Consider the following 27,971-nt stretch of genomic DNA (forward strand, 5'->3'; position numbering starts at 1 on the left):
AAACAAAACAATTTTAAATTAATTTTTTATATAAATTAGTTCATAATTAGGTAGTCTAACAATACATGTATTACCTTTTCACTGTGAATGAAAAGTAATGTGATCATAAGAATCCATTGTTAATCAAATATAAATCAGCTTTAATCATTATGATATATTTATGAGTCATCATTGAATGAGAATCACCTCACTCAATTAGTTCTAACTTGGATATTCCCTGACACATAACACTCTATAGTCTCTCTAAGTTCTCTGATTATATAATGTATCTGTATCCCTAAGGATTTGTGCTTGTTGCCACTTATTTCTTCACTGTTCCTTTTGTCATAATTTACTGGTAGAAGGTTTATTCAATTCAACTACTATTTTTCCTATGCTCTTTTGAGAATACAAATACTGAAAAAGAAAAGAATAAATAAAAATTCAAATATTTGAACAACCGAAATATAATTTTATTTTCATTGTTGATTTTGTCAGTCAGATATGATTTTACCTGAATTTACACATTATTTGACAGCGATTTTCTGTATAAAGCTAGCGGCTGAACAAAATGAACATTGCTGTCATGAATAATAATGATGAAAATCAAAGCGCTGTAAGCGCTGAAGGCAGTTAACCAAAAACCAAGGCAACCGTAATTATGAAAACTGTGGCAATGTTGCCTCAACATTAAACATTGATTTTCATATTTAGTACATTCATGTTTATCTAATGATTTATTTATTAAGGCAAATAATTTATATGTTATCAAGGTTTCAAAAGCAATGCATATATCAATGTATATTTTTTATGGTGAGTCTGCAGTGGTACAAGTTCCCAATGATTGCAGTTGTTCTACTTGGTAGTTAACCTTGGTTTTATTTGACTGCTAGAAGTTCAATTTGACGTAGTATGAATATGTTATAGTATGAATGGACTGGTTTCCCTGGAAAGAAAACTGAGTTTGTGTTCTATAGTACAAAAGTTATGAGACACGAATCAGACAAATGTTCACTACAACAGGGATCAAAGATGAGGTCTGACTGACTTGCCCATAGTAAATGTAAATGATTTGTTATTTTGTCCCATACATATGAATATATATAATTTAGGGGTGGGGATCTCAACGGTTTTCAAGTTCTCAAACAGGTAGGGGTAGGCAGAGGATTTAGGGGGCAGGGGGCCCGCCCCCCCCCCCCTTTTTGAGAAAAAATTTGGTTGCTTATATAGGGAATCACTGGAGCGGGCCCCTCTTAGGTCAGTCAGTGGGCCCCACTTATGAAAATTTCTGGATCCGCCACTGGGGGTAAGGTGACCCTAGGGACTTCCCCTACATTTCATTTTATTTGTTATATTGTCCCATACATGAATATATATGGTTTAGGGTGGGGGATCTCATTGGTTTCCAAGTTCTCAAACAGGAAGGGTAGGGTGACCCAAGGGACCCCCCCTATATTTCATTTAATTAGTTATATTGATCCATACATGAATATATATTGTTTTGGTGTGGGGATCTCGACCGTTTCCAAGTTCTCAAACAGGAGGGTTGGGATGACCACAGGGACTTCCCTTATATTTCATTTGATTTGTTATATTGTCCCATACACGAGTATATATGGTTTAGGGGTAAGGATCTTGACCATTTCCAAGTTCTCAAACAGGAGGGTGAACAGTGACCTCAGGGACTCCCCTATCTTTCATCTGATTTGTTATATTGTCCCATACATGAATATATATGGTTTAGGGATGGGGATCTCAACCATTTTTAAATTCTAAAACAGGAGGGGTGGGGTGACCCCTAGCGACTCTTCCTATATTTCATTTGATTTTTCATATTGTCACAAACATGAATATATATGGTTAAGGGGTGTGGATCTCGACCGTTTCCAAGTTCTCAAACAGGAAGGGGTGGGGTAACTCCAGGGACTCCCCTATATTTCATTTTTTATTTATTATATTGTCCTATACTTGAATATATGCAGGGGCGGATTCAGACGGGGGAGGGTTGCGGGCTTGCACCCCCTTAAATTTGCAAAGCATGGGTTGTTCTCAGCTTAATAAAGAAAATTCCCATAATTTTACCTCAATTTTTTTTTAGCCTCGCTCTGCTCGGCGAAAATTTAAGTTTGCGCCCCTCCTAACCTAAAATCCTGGATCTGCCCCTCATATGGTTTAGGGGTGGGGAGCTCGACCGTTTCCAAGTTATCAAACAGGAGGGGGTAGAGTGGCCCAAAGAATGCCACCTATATATCATATGATTTACTTACATTAAGGTATATATAATATAGTTGCATTATTTGTGAAAATAAAGAATGAAACATTCAGCTACTTTAATTGACCCTTCAAAATTGAGAAAAAACAAATAACCCCTCGAAATTGCAGTAATATGTTTACACTTTAAAAGCATCTCACATGCATTATCATCATTTATCATTTATAAAGAAAATTTAGACTGTGACCATGAACATGTATATTGTTAGATATACTGTTCCCAGTTGTATTGGATTTTTAAATTAAAATTTATCAAAAAGTAATTTTTAGTTTCTGAATAAAATATTTTTTCTGCTTTTTCTTTCTTTTACATATATCTTTTGGTTTACAATACTAGTGTTTATATTCATTTACCATGCATAGATGTATTTTTTCACCTGCTTGGATTTATTTTGTAAATGATCGTCAAACCCGGAATTACCCTTATCCGCTTCCGGAATCGGATCCGATTTAGTAAAATTTTGTCTTCACGGCCGCCATTGTTATGTGTTTACAATGTTGTTTTTGTCAATCAGATACGATTTTACTCGAATTTATACAATATTTGTCGGCGATTTTCTGTATAAAGCTAGCGGTAGAACAACATCGCCGTCATGAATAATAATGATAAAAATAAGTTTTTAGCTCGTTTAATTGGAGACTTTGGTGAACATGGTGAAAAGGTTTGCAAAGTAATTTCTTATTTTCTTTCAAATGTAAGGCGACTACGTCGGGCGTAGCTAGAAACCAACTATCCTAGTCGAAATTCCGCTTGCAGAAGTGGAAGGTCTCGGACCACCGCTAATTTGTACACCTGCCTCCAAATTGAAAAGCTACGAAAATTTCTTTTTCTAATTTGAAATTGCCGCCAACAGCATGAACAGTTGAATTATATAAGACTACTGACGTAGTTGTACTACGTATTGATGACAAACAATATTCCTACGACTTTTGTCATTTGGGAAATCTAAACTGCTTGTCTTCATAGATTTTCGGCGATTAAATATTTCATACAATTGTTCTTTGACATCTTAGCTAAAAGCACAAGTCATAATGAACTACACAAGGATTTTTAATAAGCACTACTTCCTATGTGTAACTTTAAAACTTTTGGATAAATCGACGATCATTTAAGGTTTTTCTGGTCATTTTTTTTGTAATCCAGAATAAAAAGTATTAAAAAAATGTTCAATTAGTTATATATAACATAGTAACAAGCTAGATAATAACAATGGCAAGTATTTCAGGATTTATTGGGTAGAACACAAAACTAGAGTGCTCGCATAATGCAGCTTAACTGCATAATAAGTTTTGAGATCGTTTATTTTTAGACTTTGGTAAAAAGGTTTGCAAACTTCATTTTTATTTTCATGTTTTCTTTCAATTGGAATGGGCGTAGGAAGTCCGACTGAAAAAGTTGAAGGTTGTGGACCTCTGACCACCCCTTATTTGATCCCCTGCCTCCAAATTGAAAAGATACGAAGATTTGGTCTTCTAATTTGAAATTGCTGCCAACAACATGAACAGTTGAACGTATTTTGATAGACTACTGACGTAGTTGACTACGTATTGGTGACAAACAACATTCCTAAGACTTTAGCTATTTGGGAAATCTAAACTACTTGTCTTTAGAAATTTTTAGCGATTAAATATTTCATACATTTGTTCTTTGACATCTTAGCCTACAGCTTAGGAAATTATACCCTACATAAGGATTCCTAATGTGCTCTTCTTCCTATGTGCAACTTCAAAACTTTTGGGTGGTTCGACGATCATTTAAGGTTTTTCTGGTCATATTTTTTGTAATCCAGAATTAACAGTATGAAAAAACTGTTCAATTAGTTATAAATAACATAATAGCCAGCGAGATAATAACAATGAAACATATTTCAGCATTTATTGGGTAGAACATAAATCTAGGGTGCTCGCATAAGGCAGCTTAACTGCCTAAAAACCCTTTTCTTGTTTAAAACATAAACATCTACTAATTAATCATAGTTTACCACTATGAATAGAACTGACGTTTGTTTTTGTTGCACTTCAGTGTTACTGTTGTTCCTTTGTTTTCCTTGGTTTCTATTTGTTTTCCCTCAATTGATTTATGACTTTTGAACAGTGGTATACTACTGTTGCCTTTATTTATCAATGTTTGTAAAAGAATTTCCTTTCAACCTAAAACAGCATCTACTATTCTATCAATGTTTGTAAAGTATTTGCATTCTTACCTCGACAGCATCCACTATTTTATCTATGCCAATAAAAGGTCCCTTTGGAGAGTTCTCTCCCATATCTATAAAACTTTGTAATTCTTTTTTGTCGATCATGTCAGCCATTTTGGAAACATATGGTACCCAGTCCCTGACAAAGTGGTTTAAGAAGAATCCTCTAATACTTGCTGACTTCGTCAGTAACTTAAATAAAACAGTCAAAATGAGGTTAGTCTATTTAAAGCACTTATTTGCAATATTGAATCGATCTCGCAAATTTGTCATACAAAATAATGGATGAACATCTTATTAAATTAGAAAATGTCTCCTTTTCTTCATAAATGTTTTCCCTTGAGAATCCATTAAGATAAATAAGTGCATATATATATATATATATAGATTACTAAAAAATCCAACATTTCCGGTATGAATAGTTTTAATTCACTAGTACTTTCATGTTTAAATAACAATCTTCAGGTGAAACTATACATGATTAACGTAACTATGTAACGGTAGGTATGTAACGTCATAGTTGTCGTTGAGTATATAAAGGGAGATAAATCGTATTACACTTAGTCTATATATAGAAGTATGGAGCGTCATTATTACACAATACCGGAAATGTTGGATTTTTTAGTAATCTATATATATTTCTATACACAAGAACATTTATTATAGTGATCTTTATATATATATATATATACATAAACACTTTACAAGTCTAATGAAATAAACAAAGGAACATGTCTGAGAACTTTTACCTTAATACCTTTAAATTGCACGTTACCTAACTAGCACTTTTGAGAAATGACACTATGTTATGAACTTCATCAATATATTTCAATGACACATACCTTTGACTAGCCAGCTAAAACATGTTATGTCCTAATAAATGAATAATTTATCTACAAAATGGTAGACACCTCAGAATCAACAGGCACTGTTGAAAGTGAAACTAACAATGATATTTAATTGTTCTCATGTTTCCTTTTGAAGATACTTATTTACTTTTGTTTTAAATCTTAATTTTGATAGTAATAGCATTTGTTTTAATGATCAGGGACCCAACAAACTGGCGAGGAAGATTAAATGTTCGATCACATGTACAAGTTCACTTCTTAAATATCCAACAAACAAGAATGTGTCCAAAGTACACGGATGCCCCACTCAATCATTTTCCATGTTCCATGGACCGTGAAATAGGGTAGAAATCTAATTTGGCATTAAAATTAGAAAGATCATATCATAGGGCACATGTATACTAAGTTTCAAGTTGATTGGACTTCAACTTCATCAAAAACTACCTTGACCAAAAACTTTAACCTGAAGCTAAAAACTTTAACCTGAAATTTGCACTATCATTTTCTATGTTCAGTGAACCGTAAAATTGGGGTCAAAACTCTAATTTGGCATTTAAATTAGAAAGATCATATCATAGGGCACATGTATACTAAGTTTCAAGTTGATTGGACTTCAACTTCATCAAAAACTACCTTGACCAAAAACTTTAACCTGAAGCCAAAAACTTTAACCTGAAATTTGCACTATCATTTTCTATGTTCAGTGAACCGTAAAATTGGGGTCAAAACTCTAATTTGGCATTTAAATTAGAAAGATCATATCATAGGGCACATGTATACTAAGTTTCAAGTTGATTGGACTTCAACTTCATCAAAAACTACCTTGACCAAAAACTTTAACCTGAAGCCAAAAACTTTAACCTGAAATTTGCACTATCATTTTCTATGTTCAGTGAACCGTAAAATTGGGGTCAAAACTCTAATTTGGCATTTAAATTAGAAAGATCATATCATAGGGCACATGTATACTAAGTTTCAAGTTGATTGGACTTCAACTTCATCAAAAACTACCTTGACCAAAAACTTTAACCTGAAATTTGCACTATCATTTTCTATGTTCAGTGAACCGTAAAATTGGGGTCAAAACTCTAATTTGGCATTTAAATTAGAAAGATCATATCATAGGGCACATGTATACTAAGTTTCAAGTTGATTGGACTTCAACTTCATCAAAAACTACCTTGACCAAAAACTTTAACCTGAAGCCAAAAACTTTAACCTGAAATTTGCACTATCATTTTCTATGTTCAGTGAACCGTAAAATTGGGGTCAAAACTCTAATTTGGCATTTAAATTAGAAAGATCATATCATAGGGCACATGTATACTAAGTTTCAAGTTGATTGGACTTCAACTTCATCAAAAACTACCTTGACCAAAAACTTTAACCTGAAGCCAAAAACTTTAACCTGAAATTTGCACTATCATTTTCTATGTTCAGTGAACCGTAAAATTGGGGTCAAAACTCTAATTTGGCATTTAAATTAGAAAGATCATATCATAGGGCACATGTATACTAAGTTTCAAGTTGATTGGACTTCAACTTCATCAAAAACTACCTTGACCAAAAACTTTAACCTGAAATTTGCACTATCATTTTCTATGTTCAGTGAACCGTAAAATTGGGGTCAAAACTCTAATTTGGCATTTAAATTAGAAAGATCATATCATAGGGCACATGTATACTAAGTTTCAAGTTGATTGGACTTCAACTTCATCAAAAACTACCTTGACCAAAAACTTTAACCTGAAGCCAAAAACTTTAACCTGAAATTTGCACTATCATTTTCTATGTTCAGTGAACCGTAAAATTGGGGTCAAAACTCTAATTTGGCATTTAAATTAGAAAGATCATATCATAGGGCACATGTATACTAAGTTTCAAGTTGATTGGACTTCAACTTCATCAAAAACTACCTTGACCAAAAACTTTAACCTGAAATTTGCACTATCATTTTCTATGTTCAGTGAACCGTAAAATTGGGGTCAAAACTCTAATTTGGCATTTAAATTAGAAAGATCATATCATAGGGCACATGTATACTAAGTTTCAAGTTGATTGGACTTCAACTTCATCAAAAACTACCTTGACCAAAAACTTTAACCTGAAGCGGGACAGACGGACGAACGAACGGACGAACGAACGAACGAACGAACAGACGGACGAACGGACGCACAGACCAGAAAACATAATGCCCCTCTTCTATCGTAGGTGGGGCATAAAAATACCAGGCAATGAAAAATTGGGAAGGGGTAGAATATCACAAGAAATCATGTGTCGGATAAATTTTCATATTCACTGCTGACTATTATCTTAATCAAATAATATGAGGCAGGCATTACCTGTAAATGGGGACGAAGTCTGTATGAATTATTTTTTTGTAACTTAAATATTTGTTAAAAAAAGAAACGGAAATACTGTAACGTTTCCAATTTTTGTTCTGTTGTTAGGGATTTTAGTTGTGACGTTATTTATGTTATGACGTCATATGCAATGTAACAAAGAAACGCTATCATCAGGTAACGTTTTTTCATATCAAGGAATTATTAAAAATGAAATTGGTATTGCATTCCTTCCTATTGTATACTAAACTGATAAATATATATTTTACTCAAAGTTTCATACAAATGAGACCTGAAAAAGGAAGTACATTGTAGATTTCTGCGCAGATGCGGGAATTCAAAACATGACATAAAAAAAATTGAACGATTTTGAGTTCATTAGTACAATGAAAATTTCGGGATATTATATTAAGGTGCAGTAAAAATAGCATATAACCTTACCCTGATTGGTATTGTTGCTAAAGTTCTGGTAGGTTTAAATCCCTGGTCAGATTCATAATCTGTTATATAACCTATTACTAACAATCTACCTTTGGTCTTTAATCTATGAAAATAAAACAAACAATGGCATTATTTCAGTCTCAGGGTTTGGCTTTTATATACATTCCCTCAAAAGATTTTTTTGGGCTTTGATGTTCCTTTTCTAATTAACAATGCTTTTACAATAATCAAATTGTAATATATCTCAACTATATCTGTCAATTGTATAATGAAATAAATGGAGAATGTATCCAAGAGACACAGATGATGCACCCACTTGCATATAACATAATAATTACATTAGATGTATGTTTCATTATAATATGTTATTCTGATTGGCTATCTGCACATCACATGTTATTCCTTAAGCAATTTCATTACACAATAAAGCTTATCATTCATGATAACACAAAGTCCCACAATAAAGTGCACAGGTGAATTAAATAAAAAATTAATAAAATTCGTGTTTTCATTATTCTTGCTAAAAATGTGATTATAAGTATTGAATGCTTCTTTTTGTAACTTCATAGGGTTGTAAAAGTGTTGACCGTGTACACATTTTTAGAATGAAGCGCATCTGCGCTTCATACAAAATGTACTTCAGTCAACGCTTTTACACCCCAATGAAGTTACAAAAAGAAGCATTTAATTCTTAAATAAAGGACTAGAGAACTGCAAAAGTGATGCCACTTAAATTCTAACTTGAATTGTATTTTGTAGATGTAAGGAGAAGGGCAACACTTAACATCTTGTGAAATTAACATAAGCTGCACATACAACAAGTTATAGGCATCTTCTAAGCTGGTTCTTATCACATATGTGTTAATCAATACAATATTCATTGAACTCTTCAATTTGGAGGTAAAAACACTGCAGTGTCTTGATTCTACACACTTGGTAAATACTATATTCTCTTTAAACATTGTTATAAAATTGTAACTTTTAACAGATTCACTTTCTTCTCATAATTTGGTATCAATAGAGGACAATAAAGGTGAGTTAACAAAGTGAAAATTCATCTCATGCAGTGGCAAACTACGCAAACTTAATGTGAAAATATGATATGTCTTTACCCATTTAAACAAGTTTCAAACATTTCTCCTCCTATTGACTCATACACAACATCTACTCCATTCTAAAATAGAAATGTGATATTGAAACGCCTAAAATAAAACCTTCACAATTATAATTCTGCTACAGGTTTACAAAAGCTAAATTTCCATTTAGTTGTTTGATTTCAGTTACCACATTGCTTACATTTATTCTTCAATCTCTTCATAACTTTTACTGGAGTGTAAACTGATAGCTTTAACATTGATGTGAAGCAAATATGAAAAACTATCAACCAAGGGCAATAACTCATGTTTTTTTAGATTTGAAATTAGATATATATATTAAGCAATGATAATTTAAATTTCAAGACCACTATAAAAGAAAGTAATATAATGTTTTTTTTGCAGATGTTACCTAGTGAAGGTTTTATTTGGCAGCGGTAAATGAACTTTTTTAAAATTTTAATCCCTTTATTTTTGTTCTCTTAAAGTTTAATTTATTTAAAATTGACATATCTATACATTATTATTTCCTTACCTTATATTCTGTTTTCAGCACTGTTTTTAGATTTTCCTTTTTATAATTCACAGGTCTATCACAACCAATTTTCTGAAATAAGAAATGTATTATCATAAAATGTTGATAAAAAAAGTAAGCATAAAATCACTTTTTTACAGGTATTTCACATTCCTAAGAGAAATTTCTTCTACAAAATAAGCAAGCAATACTCTACCTGATGAATCACTGAGACAAATGGAACAAAAGTGTAACTCATGCATTTTTGCATTTACCAGAAATTGAAATAGCATCTTTTATCTGGTTTATTGATATGAATGATCATGCTAACGATACATTAATAGAACTGTTTTTGTGCAAAATTGTACAGTTTCTGCAAAAAGTGGTTGATAATTTTAATCCTTAAAGGGAAACTTCGCAAAAAAATCAAAAATTGATATTATGTTTATTCTGTATAAAAATGCTCAAATTCATAGATATTAAAGTTTTATTCTGCTAGATAAGAGATCACCATCGATTTTAAATTTAGAGTATCAATTCTCTGCGGTCGGCCATTTTGTCACCTTCTCCGATTTGCAGTCAAGATATGTCTAAGGACCAAAACTACAGTAACCCGATGTAGTCGTAATTGCGTGTCGATATCTCGTCAATCGTACGGTTGTTTTATCCGACTAGTTAACTAACTTGATACGGAAAATTTTATTCTTTTTTTAAATAACCAGGATCTGTTATTTTTAGACTGATAATATATGAATTAGTGAAAAAGTCAAAATTTCAAATCATAAATAAGTCTTCCGTGAAACTTGAATTGTTTTCGGAAATCTTATTAGTTCATAATTCTTTTATGTAATAAACTTTATTCAAATAAATTAGGATCTTCGCTCCACTGATCACCCGCATGGCTAAAGGTATTACTCCCAAAGGTATTGGAGGGGTGTGAGGTGACACGTCCAGGTATTCAAGCGATTTCCTGTCGAGTTTGCAAATTCATGCATCGTTTCACTTCTTAGTGTATTGATAAGTGTACACAGCCGATAACTTTTAACTTTCCATTTTGAACTATAAGGTGTATAATATACATCTCTATCTTGCGTGTCCGAAAGTGATATTACTAAACTCATACGCTTGTTTATGAATAACATTTCTGGTGAAAAGAAATTTATTTATAAAATATAAATAATACCAAAAAAAAAACAAAACCAGATTTGATGAAATAAAAATCTATATACGTATTTTTTCCAAGTGTAAATTTGGTAAATTGTAATATATACTCATTGTCAATGGTGAAGGCCAGAAATATTGTTTTAAAAAAATGTACGCACTTGTCGATCATTCGTATATACGCCTGGATTATAAGTTACGGAACTATAGCGCAAATTAAAATATATACATGTATACATAGAACATGAGAAAGAAACATACATTTTGCGTAAATTGGGGTAAAAGTTTTGTAAAATGACAAGTTCACGTATGCCAACAGTATGTAATCATCAAATGTCGATAGACTATTGTATACCAAAAGAAGAAGAAGAAGAGATTTAAATACTGGTCGATATATAACTTTATTTGGCTCATCGAAGTTATGGACATTTATATATCAATTAGATTGTTCTCGAAAAAAGGAAGAAATTCGCCATCATCACAATTGTTCCGACATGCATGTAATATATATACGCAACTGGAAGTACACTAATACCGAGGGATGTGAATATTTTCCAGGAAAACTATAGAGTATCAAAGTTTCAAATCAATTTCGGGATTTATTTTCTCTCTTGATATTCAATGACAGCAATTTGCAGAATAAACTGCTTGTCCGCTTTACTGGTATTCTTGCCAGTTGAAACAGACTTATATTACATTAAAAAATAGGGAAAGATGACATTTAATTCTTTCATTTTTTTTTATACATCGTTGGTCACATAGCTAAAGTATTATATATAGTTACGGTGTGAGACGAAGAGTATTTTAAGAAGGACATTCCCGATTATGTATAAATTTTATTGATGTTTTTCACACTTGAAAAGCATATCTGTTCGTAATTTGTTGATTCCATTCCAATTAGATCCTTTAATTTCCTGTCAATTCTTTAAAACATCTTTTTTTCAAATATCTGAAGTATTCATGTGTTGTGAGATTTAAAATATTTTGATGAGCACATTAATTCCTAAATAGGTAATTAAAGATCACTTTGGATTGACTAAAATATATAATTGCAATTGTTAATGATCTGTTTGAAATATTTAAGGCTGCCGATCCTAATTTGAAATAGTACAATTTTTAGTTCATAAACTCGTGTTTAGAAGGCTATTTTTATTTATAAATACTTCAATTAAAATAATTCAGAATTTTATCGTTACTAAAGTATTCAAAAGTCATAATTCATTAAAAGTGATCTTATGCAAAATATAAAAATATACAATAGCTATCCAGTTATTGTGCGATCTTATTATTCCCGTTAATTAATTTTAATTATTTTTTTTTACATTCATGTGTCTGAAACTTTGTCTGACTCCCGTTTACAATTGATACGAAATGTTCTTCACACCTGAAATGCCAGTGAACCGTGACGCCTAGATTTCACTGAATGAGGATCAAAAGATTAGAATTACATAATGCTAATCTTTTAATTACCTTGAGTTAAACTACGCATTCCACATTCTTTAGGTGTCACAAAACAATACACATTTTATTGTTTCCACCGTACAAGCAAGTGAAAATGATTGCTGGAATGAAGCAAAAAGGTCAGAATACAAACATGTATTTTTAATACACTATCGATCATGTCAGTTTCATATGTTTGTTTAAAGTATTTTTAGAAAAAAAAATCATAAAAATGTTCTATTGTAGGTTTTACTTTTATTATTAAAATTCGTTTTAAAAAATCCACACAATCTAATTTTAAAAGTTGCATGGCTATCACTTTTTTTTCGTTGGTTAATAGCTACACCAAAAGTCGTCGATGCGCTTTAAATCGCGTTATTAGATGGTTAACGAACAAGACTTAAATGAGATATTTTCACTCCCGGCATGCATCAAAGACTTAAACTACGTCACATAAGTCAGGAAGTTTCAAAAATAAAATTAATAATTCCCAATTTTCTTCTTTATTAGATTTCATATCAAAATAAAACTTGGTGAATATGTTTTTTATGGTATTATGAACATAATAAGATGAAAAGTGAAAAATCGCGAATTATCCCTTTAATGTTAAAATATTATACAAAGACGAATTAAACTGAAATCAAAATTTCATGTGAAAGTTTTATCAAATATGTTTTCCTGGTAGTATTTATTACTGAAATTATACCTTTAACAAGAATGTGTCCTCAGTACACGAATGCCCCACTCGCACTATCATTTTCCATGTTCAGTGGACCGTGAAATTGGGGTAAAACCTCTAATTTGGCATTAAAATTAGAAAGATCATATCATAGGGGACATGTATACTAAGTTTGAAGTCGATTGGACTTAAACTTCATCAAAAACTACCTTGACCAAAAACTTTAACCTGAAGCGGGACAGACGGACGGACGAATGGACAGACGGACGGACGAACGAACAGACGGACGGACGGACGGACGCACAGACCAGAAAACATAATGCCCCTCTACTATCGTAGGTGGGGCATAATAAAAATTGTACTTTATCATATGTAGAGCATGTTCCAATGACATGACATCCAGCTCTCTTGGCCCATTGTACCTACAAAGGGAGATCACTCAGTACTTACCTTTAAAAATTGTACTTTATCATCTGTAGAGCATGTTCCAATGACATGACATCCAGCTCTATTGGCCCAGTGTACCTACAAAGGGAGATCACTCAGTTCTTACCTTTAAAAATTGTACTTTATCATCTGTAGAGCATGTTCCAATGACATGACATCCAGCTCTCTTGGCCCATTGCACCTACAAAGGGAGATCACTCAGTTCTTAGCTTTAAAAATTGTACTTTATCATCTGTAGAGCATGTTCCAATGACATGACATCCAGCTCTCTTGGTCCATTGTACCTACAAAGGGAGATCACTCAGTACTTACCTTTAAAAATTGTACTTTATCATCTGTAGAGCATGTTCCAATGACATGACATCCAGCTCTCTTGGCCCATTGTACCTATAAAGGGAGATCACTCAGTTCTTACCTTTAAAAATTGTACTTTATCATCTGTAGAGCATGTTCCAATGACATGACATCCAGCTCTCTTGGTCCATTGTACCTACAAAGGGAGATCACTCAGTACTTACCTTTAAAAATTGTACTTTATCATCTGTAGAGCATGTTCCAATGACATGACATCCAGCTCTCTTGGCCCATTGTACCTATAAAGGGAGATCACTCAGTTCTTACCTTTAAAAATTGTACTTTATCATCTGTAGAACATGTTCCAATGACATGACATCCAGCTCTCTTGGCCCATTGTACCTACAAAGGGAGATCACTCAGTTCTTACCTTTAAAAATTGTACTTTATCATCTGTAGAGCATGTTCCAATGACATGACATCCAGCTCTCTTGGCCCATTGTACCTATAAAGGGAGATCACTCAGTTCTTACCTTTAAAAATTGTACTTTATCATCTGTAGAGCATGTTCCAATGACATGACATCCAGCTCTCTTGGCCCATTGTACCTACAAAGGGAGATCACTCAGTACTTACCTTTAAAAATTGTACTTTATCATCTGTAGAGCATGTTCCAATGACATGACATCCAGCTCTATTGGCCCAGTGTACCTACAAAGGGAGATCACTCAGTTCTTACCTTTAAAAATTGTACTTTATCATCTGTAGAGCATGTTCCAATGACATGACATCCAGCTCTCTTGGCCCATTGTACCTACAAAGGGAGATCACTCAGTTCTTACCTTTAAAAATTGTACTTTATCATCTGTAGAGCATGTTCCAATGACATGACATCCAGCTCTCTTGGCCCATTGTACCTATAAAGGGAGATCACTCAGTTCTTACCTTTAAAAATTGTACTTTATCATCTGTAGAGCATGTTCCAATGACATGACATCCAGCTCTCTTGGCCCATTGTACCTACAAAGGGAGATCACTCAGTACTTACCTTTAAAAATTGTACTTTATCATCTGTAGAGCATGTTCCAATGACATGACATCCAGCTCTATTGGCCCAGTGTACCTACAAAGGGAGATCACTCAGTTCTTACCTTTAAAAATTGTACTTTATCATCTGTAGAGCATGTTCCAATGACATGACATCCAGCTCTCTTGGCCCATTGTACCTATAAAGGGAGATCATTCAGTTCTTACCTTTAAAAATTGTACTTTATCATCTGTAGAGCATGTTCCAATGACATGACATCCAGCTCTCTTGGTCCATTGTACCTACAAAGGGAGATCACTCAGTACTTACCTTTAAAAATTGTACTTTATCATCTGTAGAGCATGTTCCAATGACATGACATCCAGCTCTCTTGGCCCATTGTACCTATAAAGGGAGATCACTCAGTTCTTACCTTTAAAAATTGTACTTTATCATCTGTAGAGCATGTTCCAATGACATGACATCCAGCTCTCTTGGTCCATTGTACCTACAAAGGGAGATCACTCAGTACTTACCTTTAAAAATTGTACTTTATCATCTGTAGAGCATGTTCCAATGACATGACATCCAGCTCTCTTGGCCCATTGTACCTATAAAGGGAGATCACTCAGTTCTTACCTTTAAAAATTGTACTTTATCATCTGTAGAACATGTTCCAATGACATGACATCCAGCTCTCTTGGCCCATTGTACCTACAAAGGGAGATCACTCAGTTCTTACCTTTAAAAATTGTACTTTATCATCTGTAGAGCATGTTCCAATGACATGACATCCAGCTCTCTTGGACCATTGCACCTATAAAGGGAGATCACTCAGTTCTTACCTTTAAAAATTGTACTTTATCATCTGTAGAGCATGTTCCAATGACATGACATCCAACTCTCTTGGCCCATTGCACCTACAAAGGGAGATCACTCAGTACTTACCTTTAAAAATTGTACTTTATCATCTGTAGAGCATGTTCCAATGACATGACATCCAGCTCTCTTGGCCCATTGTACCTACAAAGGGAGATCACTCAGTTCTTACCTTTAAAAATTGTACTTTATCATCTGTAGAGCATGTTCCAATGACATGACATCCAGCTCTCTTGGCCCATTGTACCTACAAAGGGAGATCACTCAGTACTTACCTTTAAAAATTGTACTTTATCATCTGTAGAGCATGTTCCAATGACATGACATCCAGCTCTCTTGGCCATTGTACCTACAAAGGGAGATCACTCAGTTCTTACCTTTAAAAATTGTACTTTATCATCTGTAGAACATGTTCCAATGACATGACATCCAGCTCTCTTGGCCCATTGTACCTACAAAGGGAGATCACTCAGTACTTACCTTTAAAAATTGTACTTTATCATCTGTAGAACATGTTCCAATGAGATGACATCCAGCTCTCTTGGCCCATTGTACCTACAAAGGGAGATCACTCAGTTCTTAGCTTTAAAAATTGTACTTTATCATCTGTAGAACATGTTCCAATGAGATGACATCCAGCTCTCTTGGCCCATTGTACCTACAAAGGGAGATCACTCAGTTCTTAGCTTTAAAAATTGTACTTTATCATCTGTAGAGCATGTTCCAATGACATGACATCCAGCTCTCTTGGCCCATTGTACCTACAAAGGGAGATCACTCAGTACTTACCTTTAAAAATTGTACTTTATCATCTGTAGAGCATGTTCCAATGAGATGACATCCAGCTCTCTTGGCCCATTGTACCTATAAAGGGAGATCACTCAGTTCTTACCTTTAAAAATTGTACTTTATCATCTGTAGAGCATGTTCCAATGACATGACATCCAGCTCTCTTGGCCCATTGTACCTACAAAGGGAGATCACTCAGTTCTTACCTTTAAAAATTGTACTTTATCATCTGAAGAGCATGTTCCAATGACATGACATCCAGCTCTCTTGGCCCATTGCACCTACAAAGGGAGATCACTCAGTACTTACCTTTAAAAATTGTACTTTATCATCTGTAGAGCATGTTCCAATGACATGACATCCAGCTCTCTTGGCCCATTGTACCTACAAAGGGAGATCACTCAGTTCTTACCTTTAAAAATTGTACTTTATCATCTGTAGAGCATGTTCCAATGACATGACATCCAGCTCTATTGGCCCATTGTACCTACAAAGGGAGATCACTCAGTTCTTACCTTTAAAAATTGTACTTTATCATCTGTAGAGCATGTTCCAATGACATGACATCCAGCTCTCTTGGCCCATTGTACCTACAAAGGGAGATCACTCAGTTCTTACCTTTAAAAATTGTACTTTATCATCTGTAGAGCATGTTCCAATGACATGACATCCAGCTCTCTTGGCCCATTGTACCTACAAAGGGAGATCACTCAGTACTTACCTTTAAAAATTGTACTTTATCATCTGTAAAGCATGTTCCAATGACATGACATCCAGCTCTATTGGCCCAGTGTACCTACAAAGGGAGATCACTCAGTTCTTACCTTTAAAAATTGTACTTTATCATCTGTAGAGCATGTTCCAATGACATGACATCCAGCTCTCTTGGCCCATTGTACCTACAAAGGGAGATCACTCAGTACTTACCTTTAAAAATTGTACTTTATCATCTGTAGAGCATGTTCCAATGACATGACATCCAGCTCTATTGGCCCAGTGTACCTACAAAGGGAGATCACTCAGTTCTTACCTTTAAAAATTGTACTTTATCATCTGTAGAGCATGTTCCAATGACATGACATCCAGCTCTCTTGGCCCATTGTACCTACAAAGGGAGATCACTCAGTTCTTACCTTTAAAAATTGTACTTTATCATCTGTAGAGCATGTTCCAATGACATGACATCCAGCTCTCTTGGTCCATTGTACCTACAAAGGGAGATCACTCAGTTCTTACCTTTAAAAATTGTACTTTATCATCTGTAGAGCATGTTCCAATGACATGACATCCAGCTCTCTTGGCCCATTGTACCTACAAAGGGAGATCACTCAGTTCTTACCTTTAAAAATTGTACTTTATCATCTGTAGAGCATGTTCCAATGACATGACATCCAGCTCTCTTGGTCCATTGTACCTATAAAGGGAGATCACTCAGTTCTTACCTTTAAAAATTGTACTTTATCATCTGTAGAGCATGTTCCATTGACATGACATCCAGCTCTCTTGGTCCATTGTACCTACAAAGGGAGATCACTCAGTTCTTACCTTTAAAAATTGTACTTTATCATCTGTAGAGCATGTTCCAATGACATGACATCCAGCTCTCTTGGTCCATTGTACCTACAAAGGGAGATCACTCAGTTCTTACCTTTAAAAATTGTACTTTATCATCTGTAGAGCATGTTCCAATGACATGACATCCAGCTCTCTTGGCCCATTGTACCTACAAAGGGAGATCACTCAGTTCTTACCCTTAAAAATTGTACTTTATCATCTGTAGAGCATGTTCCAATGACATGACATCCAGCTCTCTTGGCCCATTGTACCTACAAAGGGAGATCACTCAGTACTTACCTTTAAAAATTGTACTTTATCATCTGTAGAGCATGTTCCAATGAGATGACATCCAGCTCTCTTGGCCCATTGTACCTATAAAGGGAGATCACTCAGTTCTTACCTTTAAAAATTGTACTTTATCATCTGTAGAGCATGTTCCAATGACATGACATCCAGCTCTCTTGGCCCATTGTACCTACAAAGGGAGATCACTCAGTTCTTACCTTTAAAAATTGTACTTTATCATCTGTAGAGCATGTTCCAATGACATGACATCCAGCTCTCTTGGCCCATTGCACCTACAAAGGGAGATCACTCAGTACTTACCTTTAAAAATTGTACTTTATCATCTGTAGAGCATGTTCCAATGACATGACATCCAGCTCTCTTGGCCCATTGTACCTACAAAGGGAGATCACTCAGTTCTTACCTTTAAAAATTGTACTTTATCATCTGTAGAGCATGTTCCAATGACATGACATCCAGCTCTATTGGCCCATTGTACCTACAAAGGGAGATCACTCAGTTCTTACCTTTAAAAATTGTACTTTATCATCTGTAGAGCATGTTCCAATGACATGACATCCAGCTCTCTTGGCCCATTGTACCTACAAAGGGAGATCACTCAGTTCTTACCTTTAAAAATTGTACTTTATCATCTGTAGAGCATGTTCCAATGACATGACATCCAGCTCTCTTGGCCCATTGTACCTACAAAGGGAGATCACTCAGTACTTACCTTTAAAAATTGTACTTTATCATCTGTAGAGCATGTTCCAATGACATGACATCCAGCTCTCTTGGTCCAGTGTACCTACAAAGGGAGATCACTCAGTTCTTACCTTTAAAAATTGTACTTTATCATCTGTAGAGCATGTTCCAATGACATGACATCCAGCTCTATTGGCCCATTGTACCTACAAAGGGAGATCACTCAGTTCTTACCTTTAAAAATTGTACTTTATCATCTGTAGAGCATGTTCCAATGACATGACATCCAGCTCTCTTGGCCCATTGTACCTACAAAGGGAGATCACTCAGTTCTTACCTTTAAAAATTGTACTTTATCATCTGTAGAGCATGTTCCAATGACATGACATCCAGCTCTCTTGGCCCATTGTACCTACAAAGGGAGATCACTCAGTACTTACCTTTAAAAATTGTACTTTATCATCTGTAGAGCATGTTCCAATGACATGACATCCAGCTCTATTGGCCCAGTGTACCTACAAAGGGAGATCACTCAGTTCTTACCTTTAAAAATTGTACTTTATCATCTGTAGAGCATGTTCCAATGACATGACATCCAGCTCTCTTGGCCCATTGTACCTACAAAGGGAGATTACTCAGTACTTACCTTAAAAAATTGTACTTTATCATCTGTAGAGCATGTTCCAATGACATGACATCCAGCTCTATTGGCCCAGTGTACCTACAAAGGGAGATCACTCAGTTCTTACCTTTAAAAATTGTACTTTATCATCTGTGGAGCATGTTCCAATGACATGACATCCAGCTCTCTTGGCCCATTGTACCTACAAAGGGAGATCACTCAGTTCTTACCTTTAAAAATTGTACTTTATCATCTGTAGAGCATGTTCCAATGACATGACATCCAGCTCTCTTGGTCCATTGTACCTACAAAGGGAGATCACTCAGTTCTTACCTTTAAAAATTGTACTTTATCATCTGTAGAGCATGTTCCAATGACATGACATCCAGCTCTCTTGGCCCATTGTACCTACAAAGGGAGATCACTCAGTTCTTACCTTTAAAAATTGTACTTTATCATCTGTAGAGCATGTTCCAATGACATGACATCCAGCTCTCTTGGTCCATTGTACCTATAAAGGGAGATCACTCAGTTCTTACCTTTAAAAATTGTACTTTATCATCTGTAGAGCATGTTCCATTGACATGACATCCAGCTCTCTTGGTCCATTGTACCTACAAAGGGAGATCACTCAGTTCTTACCTTTAAAAATTGTACTTTATCATCTGTAGAGCATGTTCCAATGACATGACATCCAGCTCTCTTGGTCCATTGTACCTACAAAGGGAGATCACTCAGTTCTTACCTTTAAAAATTGTACTTTATCATCTGTAGAGCATGTTCCAATGACATGACATCCAGCTCTCTTGGCCCATTGTACCTACAAAGGGAGATCACTCAGTTCTTACCCTTAAAAATTGTACTTTATCATCTGTAGAACATGTTCCAATGACATGACATCCAGCTCTCTTGGTCCATTGTACCTACAAAGGGAGATCACTCAATTCTTACCCTTAAAAATTGTACTTTATCATCTGTAGAGCATGTTCCAATGACATGACATCCAGCTCTTTTGGCCCATTGTACCTACAAGGGAGATAACTCTGGTAACAATCACAATCAGTCCTGCACAATATTTATATGCAATTATATATTGAATTCCATTGAAAATTTAATATAGCTTTTCTATTATCAGCCTTAGATGGGAAACTTAATAGGTATTGAGTGGTAGGGATGAGCCTCTGGGATAAGTCAATATCTTTATTTTTGCTAAGATATGATATCGGCAAGAAAGGTAGCTGATTAAATTGTAACTATCTGATTCTACTGTATATGTCAGACATTTTTTTAATCAATTTTTATTCCATGAAAAAGACTAATCTCAATCTAAAAAAAATCCTATATTTTCTTATAAAGCCAATTAAAATCTTTAATTTTACTTTTTTTTAAAATAAAATCATGGAACTTTTTTTCCAATAAAATCATGGAGTAAACATCTTTAGTAAAAGATGGTTGCTTTCACTGAGTTTTTAAACATTTTTTGTTTATGTTCATGTATAACATCAAACAATACAATTATATTTCTTAACATACTAATAAAAATATTTTAGTTGAATTTATTTGTTTTTGTTCACAATTGTGTCAAGCTTTCAGTTTCTGTATTTTAAAGTTTTGACTCTGAATGCATCCCAAATCATTTTTCCACAAAAACATGAGTAAAATGTTATTGTACTAAACTACTCACAGCAAACTGTCCAGTGCCCCCTGCAGCAGCTGAAATAAAATATACATAATCATTTTTACATCCTTTTCGATATCATGTTGACATTGCTCCTTTCTGATATTTCTCATGTAAGTAAAAGAAGTTAAAGTGGCAAGTAAAACATAATAGTTATTCTAAATACTCCTGATATTACTCAAAGGGCATTAGATTAAAGAAACACAATATTTGGTAACTATCAATAGGAATGAAATGAGAATTCTCACAAATCCATTTCAGCATTTTCAATGTAACCATCTTTAATCTGAATTTCTTGATGGAAAATATGATTTATATGATTGATTTTTGTTTGATTAACATTCAGAGGCATCAGTTAATGGATTTAGTGGAGTTACTTGTATCATGAAATGGCTGCTTTTATTAATTTGAATAATTAGACTGGGTAAGTATCACAATAATGACATGCATCGTAATAATAAGTCTCAAATTTCTGATTTCAATTTCACAGAACTTTAATACCCACACAGTAATTTCTAAACTAAGAGTTCTTTAATACCTGTAACAAGAACTGTTTCTCCAGCTTTTAACTCTCCATACTGAAATTGATTAAAATAAATCAGTTAGTGCTGTTAAACAAAAGAATGCAATTTGACCTACTATCAAGTTAATTAATTCAAATGAAATGTTTAATTGTTGATAACTGATATGCCTTAATCCTCCATAGAATGATGTATTTTTCCATATGAGAACACAAAAAAAGGTCTAATCTAACAAGCCATATATAATGTATGGATTCATTTATTTATATACTCTGTAATAGATTTAGCCCAAGAAACCCACCCACTACATGTAATAATAATTAATCAGTTACTGTTTTAACTTTGGTATCTTGTACAGTTTATGTCACTGTGCAGAACAATGTCAACAAATATATCACACTAGTTTCCTCCTCTCCATTTTAAAGGTGAAACTTCAATATCATTGATATGATGTTAACAGTACAATCAATTGCTAAGGGGAGATAATCAACTATTCTGACTGATTAAACAAAAGTTAGCTCCACTGGCATACACCACATCACCCGTATAATTGGGACAAGCTTAAGTGACTTGATCGCATAGTTTTTTTTTCTGTTTAGTTACAAAGGTAGGATTCTTTTCTGTTATGATTTTAAACACTAAAACAGTAATATTGTCTGATACAATCTGGCTTTATAAAGTTGTACTTGGATCATGTGACTCCAAACTTATTAGGGAAATATTAATCTTCCTGTTATCCAATGTGACGGTTTATCAAAGTAAGGCTGCAGTTCCAAAATCAGTATTTGATTTAACACCCCGAAACCACTGTTTTCCTAAAATTTTGCTCTATTTTCGGTACATTTGACATTGACCTTAAACAACGTAAAATCAATTGGGATATTTTGCTCATTATATTTGACCTTTTACCCAAGTAATGCTGATATCCCATATGAAGTATTTGATTCAGCACTCTAAATCCATATTATATTTGAGGAGCAGATTTCTCTGTGCCTATTCAAGTTTTATATTTGTATCTTGCTATTTTAATCTTGTGGGTGAAACATGAATTACTGTAAATTCATAAATTATTGAGAGGATTTTATTGATACAAATAATACGGCGGAATGAGTCACAAAATATTAAGACCTTACATTCATAAATAAAAATATTTTCCTGAAATTGTAAGTACAGGCAATTATTTCTGAACTTAACAGTATTTGAGTTAGCATTCCGAAACAAATCTCACTGACATACTGACAGTCCTAAATATATATAAGTCCTCCCGGCTTCTTTGAAGTGTTTTTGCAGCAATAGTTGAAATTTAGTTACCTTATCTAAAGCAATGGCAGCAGTGGCTCCACTAACTTGTAAAGGGAGATAATCAGCTGACACTCTTGGTAATTTGAGCAAATTTCTCTCTGAGATATTCTGAAAAATGAGTATTAAACAAAATAAATACTACTTTAACTCAAAAAAATTTGTCAAAATATTTTGACAGTAGAAAAATCTAGATTTATCACTTTCCCTAACTTTAACAAATAATTGCTCATTAGACTTCCTAGAAACTAGAGGCTCTAAAGAGCCTGTGTCGCTCACCTTGGTATATATGTGAATATTAAACAAAAGAAACAGATGGATTCATGACAAAATTGTGGTTTGGTGATGGTGATGTGTTTGTACATCTTACTTTACTGAACATTCTTGCTGCTTACAATTATCTCTATCTATAATGAACTTGGCCCAATGAAAATTGTTAAAAATTGACTATAAAGGACATTAACTCCTTAGGGGGTCAATTGACCATTTCAGTCATGTTGACTTATTTGTAAATCTTACTGTGCTGAACATTATTGCTTTTTACAGGTTATCTCTATCTCTACTAGTATTCAAGATAATAACCAAAAACAGCAAAATATCCTTAAAATTACCAATTTAGGGGCAGGTGAGCTAAAAAGAGTGGTACATTCAAATCTTACATTCACAACAGCAAAATATATTCAGCAAATTAGTATCTTCAAATCTAAACAAAGCTTCTTTCATATTTTCTTCGGTAATAAAATAGTTTAGTATGATTTTGTTCTGTATTACAAATGCATTATTTTTTTTAAAACACAATTTCAAATTAATTTTATTTCCCAATCATGTAGTTGTAAATGCATGCATCTGATGTTCAATAGTTGTCGTTTGTTGATGTGGTTCCTAAGTGTTTTTCTTTTTTATATATAGATTAGACCTTTGGTTTTCCCATTTGAATGGTTTTACACTAGTAATTTTTTTATGGGCCCTTTATAGCTTGCTGTTCTGTGTGAGCCAAGGCTCCGTATTGAAGACCGTACCTTGAACTATAACGGTTTAGTTTTATAAATTGTGATTTGGATGGAGAGTTGTCTCATTGGCACTCATACCACATCTTCCTATATCTAATTAATACTCAAACTGAAATAACCATTTTACTTTGTATTCACTAAAAGCACCAAATTGTGAATAAGTAACTGGCTGGCCAATTCTGAGAGAAGCTCCAGGTCCAACGGCTGCCACTTCACCTACAGCCTGCAAAATAACAGGATTATAGTGAAATACAGTCATCACCTGCAGCCTGGAAAATAAAGGATTACAGTAAAATGTAGTCATCACCTACAGCCTGCAAAATAACAGGATTATAGTGAAATATAGTCATCACCTACAGCCTCTAAAATCACAGGATTATAGTGAAATACAGTCATCACCTGCAGCCTGCAAAATAAAGGATTATAGTAAAATGTAGTCATCACCTACAGCCTGCAAAATAACAGGATTATAGTGAAATACAGTCATCACCTACAGCCTGCAAAATAACAGGATTATAGTGAAATACAGTCATCACCTACAGCCTGCAAAATAACAGGATTATAGTAAAATATAGTCATAACATGCAGCCTGGAAAATAACAGGATTATAGTGAAATACAGTCATCACATGCAGCCTGCAAAATAACAGTATTATAGTAAAATATAGTCATCACATGCAGCCTGGAAAATAACAAGATTATAGTGAAATACAGTCATCACATGCAGCCTGCAAAATAACAGGATTATAGTGAAATACAGTCATCACCTGCAGCCTGCAAAATAACAGGATTATAGTAAAATATAGTCATCACATGCAGCCTGGAAAATAACAGGATTATAGTGAAATACAGTCATCACCTGCAGCCTGCAAAATAACAGTATTATAGTAAAATATAGTCATCACATGCAGCCTGGAAAATAACAAGATTATAGTGAAATACAGTCATCACATGCAGCCTGCAAAATAACAGGATTATAGTGAAATATCATCACCTACAGCCTGGAAAATAACAGGATTATAGTAAAATATAGTCATCACCTACAGCTTGAAAAATCAAAGAGTATAGTGAAATACAGTCATCACATGCAGCCTGGAAAATAAAGGATTATAGTAAAATATAGTCATCACCTACAGCTTGAAAAATCAAAGAGTATAGTGAAATACAGTCATCACATGCAGCCTGGAAAATAAAGGATTATAGTAAAATACAGTCATCACATGCAGCCTGGAAAATAAAGGATTATAGTAAAATATAGTCATCACCTGCAGCCTGGAAAATAAAAGATTATAGTAAAATGTAGTCATCACCTACAGCTTGAAAAATCAAGGAGTATAGTTAAATATGGTCAACACATAAGGCCTGCAAAATAAAGGATTGCAGTAAAATAAAATCATCAGTACAGCCTGAAAAATGAAGGACAATCTAAAAAGTTATTATTATACATGTATATTAAAGTTAACCCAAAAATAATCATATAGACTTCAATTCATAGCATTATACACCTTATCACAATTGAGTCCAATCGGGAAAAAACAGTCATTTTAAAAACTACCTGTTTGGGTCAAAAGTTAAGCAAAAAAAAGGTCATCAGTAAAGAGCTGAGAGAGGAAAAAATTTAGAAAGAGATCTCAAGAAACTTTGATGGAGAATGATCCACTTTTTCAAAAAAGTATTTTGTTTGAAGTGTTTAGATGGTTTAAACAGGTCTCATCAAAAAGTATCATGAATGGTGCATTGTTTAAACAGGGTCCCAGATAATTTCAACTCATGAACTGAATGAAAAAGTTGTGTAATTTTAGATCTAACACTGAATGGATGTAGCAATTAGGTGTATCAAACACTAGTTTTTGGTCAGACAATCTTAAAATGACAACTCATACATGTATGGCACTTAACAGTTTTTGAAAAGAAAACAAGAGAAAGATATGCTTATTACAACAGTGAACACAAATTTAGTTTTATCTTTACAAACCTCAAATCCGCAATCAAAGGGAGGTTTCACAGTTGTATCATATCTGCCTGCAGTGTAGTTTATATCTGATGCATTTATTCCAACAAATCTATAAATAAAAAATGTAAAACATGAACATGTGAGGTTCCTGGAACTCAAAATTTTCACTGAAATAACGAAATTGATAGCAGCTTTAATAGATCACTATGAGGTGAGGGTTTGGGTCATTGTTGAAGGCCATACACTACAGTAAATTAAAGTTGTTAACTTCTATGCCATTTGATCTATGTTGGGGAGTTGTCTCATTGGCAATCATACCAAATCTTATTATTTTTATAATCAAGATTAACTTTGTTAACAGTTGTGTAATCTCAATGAACAATCCTTTCATAAAAAAAAATTAAAAAAAAGTATGATTGACAATGAGATAATAGTTTATCAGGTTGGGAAGATCTCAAAACATGGTCAATATCCCCATTTATTAATATAATACCTCAAATATGGTCTTACAGTTTTTTTTGTTTTTTGTTTGGTCCTCTGCTTGAACATGTACAGAATATATTTTTTTTCATCAATTTGGGAATCAGAATATATTTTTTTAGAAAAATACCATACCCACTCCTGCCTTTTAAAGTTCAATGATTGTTCTATCTGAACTTATTATTTTGTTTTAGACAAAAATTATATGTAGAACATTCATCCTGGACATGCATGAACTATTTGCCACTGGATGTTAAGCAACCAACAATCAATCAAAATTTAGGACATAGTCTTGGTATAAAGCTGGCATTTACGGTAGCGTCTTTCTCATATTACATTCAATTTCTTAAATCTTCAATTCTAAAGTTCCGTGTTTTCATGTTTCAGTCAGATTTTTAACACGTGAAGCGCTTAAACGCCATCAATCAAAATTATTTAGTCAAAATATTACACTAGAAGGTATGGGGAAAATCTTAATTCAGAATTTTTTTTTTATCCTCTGCTTGATCAGAGTATTTTTTTCTCTCATCAATTTGGGAATTAAAATATGTTTATAAGAAAATACTAGTACAAAAAATTATGACGTCTAGGAAGGCTATTTTAAATTTTTGCTTTGATACTTTCTTGCCACTTGTCAAAGCAAAAAAAATACAGTATCCCCTCCTGCCATTTGAACATGTGGAAGTTTAATGATCTTTCCCTAAACATTTTCCATCTGAACTTATTGTTTCATTTTAGACAAAACTATATGTAGGACATTCAGCCTGAATATGCATGAAATATTTGCCACTGGACATTAAGCAACCAACATTGTTGAACAATCAATCAATATATTCAACATAGTCTTGGTATAAAGCTGGCTTTTAAGAAAGTCCAAATAATTATGACGTCTTGGAACGCTATTTTAAATTTTTGCTTTTACGCCTTCATGGGACGATGTAAGCGTTACAGTAAGGCGTCAAAGAATAAAATTATAATAGCCTTTCAAAATGTCATTATTATTTGGACTAGAGTTTAAGGTAGGGCCTTCCTCGTATTATAGAAAATCTCATAGAGTTTTATTGTCATTTGATTTTGTAAATAAAATATAGGGAAGAGACGTTTTAAATTAAACACCTGTTTTTCACAAGAACTTCACCAGCTCCAGGATTTGGCAAACTTTCTTGCGTAATTTTGACAACATCACGGAATTTCTGACTTATTTTTGTTACAACGAGTTTCCTCATCGTAGAAGGTAACTGTCTAGATGCCATTTTTTGAAAGTTGATTTTGCAATATAATTTTATATGCACTATTTCAGCAAAGTTTAGGTTCAAAGTCCGTCTGCAAATTTTGGAGTTATCTGCCCTTGTCCTATTTGCTTACGTTTTTAAAAAAAAATGACAAACATTTTCTTTATATTTGATAATGGTATTGAATTCAAAAAAATATTCAATATTTACTTGAATAATGCTAATG

At 33.7% G+C, this 27,971-nt stretch overlaps 1 protein-coding gene across 5 annotated transcripts; it reads right to left on the reverse strand.

Annotated features, from left to right (window-relative positions):
- Nucleotides 1-11: 11 nt before the first annotated feature.
- On the reverse strand, nucleotides 12-27,879 carry LOC139529895 (prostaglandin reductase-3-like). 5 transcript variants are annotated; one of them, XM_071325848.1, is made up of 12 exons: nucleotides 27,630-27,879; nucleotides 26,055-26,142; nucleotides 24,208-24,303; nucleotides 23,083-23,181; nucleotides 21,789-21,828; nucleotides 21,257-21,285; nucleotides 20,318-20,392; nucleotides 9,709-9,780; nucleotides 9,192-9,253; nucleotides 8,080-8,182; nucleotides 4,455-4,640; nucleotides 12-396 (listed from the first exon to the last, which is right to left on the reverse strand). In XM_071325848.1, exons 1-12 carry the CDS (start codon nucleotides 27,764-27,766, stop codon nucleotides 325-327), a joined length of 1,059 nt encoding a protein of 352 aa, XP_071181949.1. In that variant the 5' UTR covers nucleotides 27,767-27,879; the 3' UTR covers nucleotides 12-324. The 5 variants fall into 5 exon arrangements, with proteins under 5 accessions (XP_071181949.1, XP_071181950.1, XP_071181953.1 ...); XM_071325849.1 differs by lacking the exon at nucleotides 20,318-20,392 and adding an exon at nucleotides 14,036-14,110 and having other exon boundaries at nucleotides 27,630-27,867; XM_071325852.1 differs by lacking the exon at nucleotides 20,318-20,392 and adding an exon at nucleotides 16,507-16,581 and having other exon boundaries at nucleotides 27,630-27,867.
- Between the last annotated feature and the right edge of the window lie 92 nt (nucleotides 27,880-27,971).

This window comes from Mytilus edulis, chromosome 7 (genome assembly GCF_963676685.1).
Source record: "Mytilus edulis chromosome 7, xbMytEdul2.2, whole genome shotgun sequence".
NCBI lineage: Eukaryota > Metazoa > Mollusca > Bivalvia > Mytilida > Mytilidae > Mytilus > Mytilus edulis.

Excerpts from the sequence above, each read along its gene's own strand:
- LOC139529895 (XM_071325848.1), bottom strand. The coding sequence starts at position 27,766 with ATGGCATCTAGACAGTTACCTTCTACGATGAGGAAACTCGTTGTAACA. Across the intron at positions 9,254-9,708 it reads TGCTGAAAACAGAATATAAG|AATGGAGTAGATGTTGTGTA; the intron begins GTAAGGAAATAA and ends TTTCTATTTTAG. Across the intron at positions 8,183-9,191 it reads TTTGAAACTTGTTTAAATGG|ATTAAAGACCAAAGGTAGAT; the intron begins GTAAAGACATAT and ends TTATTTTCATAG.